General features: G+C 34.8%; 1 protein-coding gene across 1 annotated transcript; it reads right to left on the bottom strand.

Annotated features, from left to right (window-relative positions):
- Positions 1–1304, bottom strand: LOC104730290 (probable xyloglucan endotransglucosylase/hydrolase protein 18). Its single transcript, XM_010449441.1, has 3 exons — positions 951–1304; positions 655–848; positions 1–551 (listed from the first exon to the last, which is right to left on the bottom strand). The coding sequence occupies exons 1-3, from the start codon at positions 1230–1232 to the stop codon at positions 179–181; spliced, it is 849 nt and encodes a 282-aa protein (XP_010447743.1). The 5' UTR covers positions 1233–1304; the 3' UTR covers positions 1–178.

Genomic DNA, 2168 nt, shown 5'->3' with positions numbered 1-2168 from the left:
TTCACAAAATGATAGCGTTTTTCAATAATTTAATCTTATTACAGTACTTCTTAAAACACATCTTACAGAAACAACACATATGAGCAACAAATGAATGATAAATAATAGATAAAAACCAATTGAGTTACAAAGGCAATGATGGTAAGCAACTTATTTAACGAATCAAAGAATCAACAATTTAGCTGCACTCAGCAGGAACACCTCGAGGAAATCTATTTTTATCAGCGCAATAGTTGTAGACCATGTACTTGCTCTGTACCGCTTTCATTCTTGTCTGGCTGTTTGAATCTAGTTGTTGAGTGAACCATGGAGAATTCGCGGGACAAGATGATTTTCCATTAGCCCATACACATCCATCGACATTGTAGTTTCTGTAGAAAGCAGTAAAAGGAGCTTTTGACCAATCTGTTTTCTCTAATCCTCCTCTTGTGGCCCAGTGCTCGGCTTCCCAAAGACTCGCGTAGAGCCTCATTGGTTGGCTTGTTGGGAACGGTACTCCAATTGACTGGGAGTTCTTGAACTCTCTAATAGGAATTCCATCAACTGTAAAACTGAAAGAGAGGAGATAAAAAAAAGAGAATGTCAGTTCATGAGCTCATAGCCTTAAAAATTGTAAGAACATACAATGTATGAGGGATCAAAGGTTGAGCTTACATAATCCTTTGGGGGTTCCATGTGATGCAGTAAGTGTGAAAGTTAACGGTTGGGTCGAACCATAGATGAAACTGTTGTTCTTTGTCTCCTGAGCCTTTTGTGTAAACATTAGTATGGAGAGTATACGGATGACCGCTTATGTTTCCCAAGAATTCGAAGTCGATCTCATCCCACGTAGTTCCAGGAGATTTTAGCTACACAAAGTCATCATAAAGACCAACATACTCAATATATGTAATCTAAGGAACTTCAGAAGATGAAATAAAAAAAATGCTTTGTTAGTATATGTAACTTACATAGAATGTTGTTACTGTTCCAGCAGAGTTACCAGGAACAAGTTTCATTTGAACCTCAGCTTTGCCATAGAGAAACTCCTGGTGGGACTGAAAGCCGGATCCAGAGGATTTGTCGAGCGAGAGAGAAAGAAGCTTTCCGTCTCTGTCACGAACCTTTCCACGGCCATCACCCCAATGTATCTGAACGTCTTTGTGGAAGCTACCCGCATATACATGCACAGATTGTGCCGCAAAGAGAAACAAAACCAACAATGCAAAACTTGTACCACAAGAAAGCTTCATTGTTGTAGATTTCTGGAGGAGTACTGATTGATGTATCTAAAATGTATTGTTGATGAAAGTTTGAGGTAAGTGACATTAGTTTATATAGCTGCTGGAAATGGCAAAGGAAAAAGAGATGGAAGGTTCATGGTTTTGATTATTAAATCGTGGGCTGTATTCTAGTTGGCTCATTAGACCTCTTTGTTGGTTGTTACAAAGTGAACCCAATAAAATAATAATTTCATTACTCGTTTATTGTTACAAAACAGAGAAAATAATGTATATAGACATTTGAACAGCACATGCTGGTCCCGCGTTGAGATCATTGTCAACACTGCTTCGACTTTTTGACCTGAGTGCAAAACCCTCCCCACCGCATAGAGGGTTCGAATACTAATATTTGCATTTTAATAAGTCTAAGTATTTGTTTAGATTGCTGATTGAATTGAAGTATATATAGCTTTGATTGGCTTAAAAAATTTAAGTCCCAAAATATGTAGCTATGAGTAATTTTTTGGGATTTTATGTAATTATGTTCATCCCCTATATAAATTAAATTAAAAGATATTTGATGGACATATACTTACATAAAATCTCAAAAATATACTAATAAGTCAGAAGACGATATGTTATAAAAAAATTGTTTAGAAAGGATTCAATTTTTTTTTCTCTAACAACTTTATGAATTACTGAATTAATATGTATCTACCGATAAAGATAAAGCGAAGTTTCGTTAAACTTAGATATTAACTGTCATTAGCTCATTTTTAAAATTTTATTTGGTCAATAATAATAAAATTAGTGTCATTAGTATCATCATTAAACATAACTCTTTATTTATAAATACAATTGGCTATTTTATTTGAAAAAAAAAGAAAAAAAAAATATCGTTTGGAGGTTAAAAAAAGATCATAAGCCATAAGAGAAGATATTTTGGATAGAATAGAAAGGGGGGGG

Source organism: Camelina sativa, chromosome 12 (assembly GCF_000633955.1).
Source record: "Camelina sativa cultivar DH55 chromosome 12, Cs, whole genome shotgun sequence".
NCBI classification, from domain to species: Eukaryota; Viridiplantae; Streptophyta; class Magnoliopsida; order Brassicales; family Brassicaceae; genus Camelina; species Camelina sativa.
The sequence above is the reverse complement of the archived record's forward strand: the minus strand, read 5'-3'. Positions and strand labels throughout refer to the sequence as shown.

Excerpts from the sequence above, each read along its gene's own strand:
- LOC104730290 (XM_010449441.1), bottom strand. The coding sequence starts at position 1,232 with ATGAAGCTTTCTTGTGGTACAAGTTTTGCATTGTTGGTTTTGTTTCTC. Across the intron at positions 849-950 it reads GAACAGTAACAACATTCTAT|CTAAAATCTCCTGGAACTAC; the intron begins GTAAGTTACATA and ends GACTTTGTGTAG. Across the intron at positions 552-654 it reads TGGAACCCCCAAAGGATTAT|TTTTACAGTTGATGGAATTC; the intron begins GTAAGCTCAACC and ends CCTCTCTTTCAG.